Below are 3,142 nucleotides of genomic sequence, written 5' to 3'. Positions count from 1 at the left end.
AACATTGCCCAGATCACCTTTTTGGTTGCTCAGTATCTTTCACTCTAGTCGCCCCCCTCTATAGAAATCTACTTTTTATTTTTATTTTTCATCTACAATAATAAAGCCCTTCCCCGTTTTAAGTGTTTTAACTCCCGATCACTGATACCCTTTCCGATTGATCTGGAGCCCCATAACGCATGACAAGGCTCTACCCCGACTAAGTTCATTGGGGTTCTGTCTCGTGACATTGGGATAAGGTTGAATTAGGGTTACTATACTTAACACGAGTGCAAATATATATATATATATATATATATATATATATATAGGGAGCCGCTAGAATGAGAACCACCTCGAGTTGTAAGAACCGCGAGAACTACACCCCATGGAGCGCCGTTCGCCGCGATTTTTTTTTTACAAGTAGATGTGTGCATTATAAACACGGCCGTAAAAAATCATGGCGAACGGCGCTCCGTGGGGTGTACTTTTTTACACCTCAAGTTTGGTGAAAAAAAAAAGAAAAAAGAAAAAAAATTAAAAAACACCAAACTTGAGGTGTAAAAAAGTACACCCTACGGAGCGCCGTTCGCCGTGATTTTTTACGGCCGTGTTTATAATGCACACATCTACTTGTAAAAAAAAAATCGCGGCGAACGGCGCTCCGTGGGGTGTAGTTCTCGCGGTTCTTACAACTCGGGGTGGTTCTCATTCTAGCAGCCCCCTATATATATATATATATATATATATATATAGGATTAGGTTCAAACGTGAACAAAATCCCAAGAGTGAACTGCGTGAACTGATCTGGACCCTTTATTTTTATGATCTTGAGATTTTAAATGAGTGGCATGATTGTAATTAGTTGGTTAGTTTCTACTACTTAATTAAATACAAAAGGGTAGAAGTGTAATTACATTAATTTGTTATTTAAAATCTGGAAATAAATAGTTTCCATAATCTTCAATTGCAAAAAATCCCGTAAATATCTAAATTATAGTTTATCAATCCCCTTGATTACCCCTTTTATTCACAACGCATATTTTATTTCTCTCTCACATCCATCAGCGATTTTTTTATTCAATTCGCCACTTCCATCTTCATCAAATCGCCACTTCCATCTTCATCAAATCAGCGATTTTTTTGTTCAATTGACCCTGGGGAAGTTCGTCGGAGCAATCAAATCGCCACTTCCATCTTCATCACGCCGGCCACCACCACCACCATCTTCATGTTTTACAGGAACCCTAGCGGCGGTGACTGACGGCGAAGCCGTCAGTTCGGTGAGAATCAACATCAACGGCAGATATGGTTCTTTTAAACACTTTGTTGTTTTCAGAGGGTTACATATATGGTTTCTTTGCCGAGGATGTTCACCTTGTAGCTAGGTAAGGGTTTTATACATTTATTATCTCTTGTTGTATTACCACTTTTGTTTTATTTATGGGCTATAACAGAGTTATGGAACTATTATATGTAGTGCAAGTATAGCTATTGCCATTTATGTATGGAAAATTACAGAAGGGACGGATGAGGACGATAAGCCCCAAATAGGAGAAGGGGAGTCGGTTCATCCTCAAGTTTGTTGGCACTGTCATAAACAAGTAATGTTTATCTGAATAAAAAAAAGTAAAGTTTAAAAATGCATGAAATTTGAGAAACTTACTTTTGAGTCATTCTCATCAAATTAATATAACTTTTTTTTTTTGCAAAATAGGTTGGATGGATTTATGGTTCAGTTACAGAGGTTATCCTTATAGGCTTCAAGATGAATTGCCACGGTCGACGATCAGTTTTTTGTGTTCCGAAGAGGGCTGCATCAAGGGTTCTGCTCCCATTAATATTTCGGATCGTCTTCACCAAGTTCTTAGGAGGGCTGAATATTTTCATTCAAGTTTTTGATGTTGCTCTGTTTTTTAATGCGATATACACATGTGTATTCTGATTTTGCTCTGTTTAAATGCGATGTACACATGTGTATTCTAATTTTGCCCTCTTTTTAATGCGATGTACACATGTGTATATCGTCTGTTTTTGTGATATCTCAGAATTTTTTTTGTATTGAATGTTGATGTACACCTGTGAATTACGGTACACATATGTACGATGCAGAGTACACATGTATACTGCTCTATTTTATATCCAAGTACACATGTGTATACCGTTGAAATATGAAGGTTACATGGATCTTAAAAATCAAAATTTAAATTTTGGTGATGAAATCTGAAATAAAAATTAAAATTGAAATATGGTGATTTGTTGTTTGTTTTGATAATTATCTTATTAAAAAATAAACATAATGTGGATAATGAATTTAAATTAGGAAAGATGTAACTTAATTCAATTATTAAAATAATAATTTAAATCTATTTTTTTATATAATTACAATCCTACCCTTAACAACTAAAAAGGAAATCAAGGGTCCATATCTGTTCACGCAGTTCACTCTTGGGAGGTTGTTCACGCTGGAACCCTACCCTATATATATATATTAAATAGCTCGGGAGTTATACCCAAGATTTATACCAGGAGGCTTTCTAGTTGAATCCTAAAGTTACAAGGTGAGTCATTCTTCTTTTTATCACCTTTTTGTGATACAATTATATTTAAAAATGCTTTATAAAATCCTAAATATTTATTAGTTATACTTACAGTGCTTAAGTTTTTGTATTCTGCAATAACTGCCAGTATGGGAGGTTTTATACATTACTTAACACTCGTTACTATTGGCCAAAATATTAGCCAATGGTAGCATGACCACAAGCAAGGGGGAAATTGTGCCCCAATGGCCATAGCCTATCACTAATATTATTTTTACATTAAATAATTAATAAATTTAAAGTATGATTGAAATGATGTGTATATAAGATAAAGCTTTGTAGTATCCTGAAACGTTATTAATCATTATTAAAATATATTAATTATATTAAAGAAAATATAATTAATAAACATGATAAAAATAAACATTAGTTATATCAAAGAATCACTATTGAAAAAGTTTGCTCATAAGATTATGTTAGATATTATAATATTAAGGAAAATTGGTTTTTAATAAACCAACCTTTGCCCCGTTGGTAAATAATAATCCTACCTACGTAATTGGTATACAATAATCCTACCTATCAACATGTTGGTACTCAATGAACTTTCGTTAATTTTTTTT

General features: G+C 33.9%; 1 protein-coding gene across 1 annotated transcript; it reads left to right on the top strand.

Moving 5' to 3' along the window:
- Positions 1 to 985: 985 nt before the first annotated feature.
- LOC110902817 (probable cellulose synthase A catalytic subunit 8 [UDP-forming]) lies at positions 986 to 2,116 on the top strand. Its single transcript, XM_022149202.2, has 3 exons — positions 986 to 1,367; positions 1,460 to 1,583; positions 1,697 to 2,116. The coding sequence occupies exons 1-3, from the start codon at positions 1,288 to 1,290 to the stop codon at positions 1,922 to 1,924; spliced, it is 432 nt and encodes a 143-aa protein (XP_022004894.1). The 5' UTR covers positions 986 to 1,287; the 3' UTR covers positions 1,925 to 2,116.
- Positions 2,117 to 3,142: the final 1,026 nt, after the last annotated feature.

Source organism: Helianthus annuus, chromosome 13, assembly GCF_002127325.2.
Source record: "Helianthus annuus cultivar XRQ/B chromosome 13, HanXRQr2.0-SUNRISE, whole genome shotgun sequence".
NCBI lineage: Eukaryota > Viridiplantae > Streptophyta > Magnoliopsida > Asterales > Asteraceae > Helianthus > Helianthus annuus.
The sequence above is the reverse complement of the archived record's forward strand: the minus strand, read 5'-3'. Positions and strand labels throughout refer to the sequence as shown.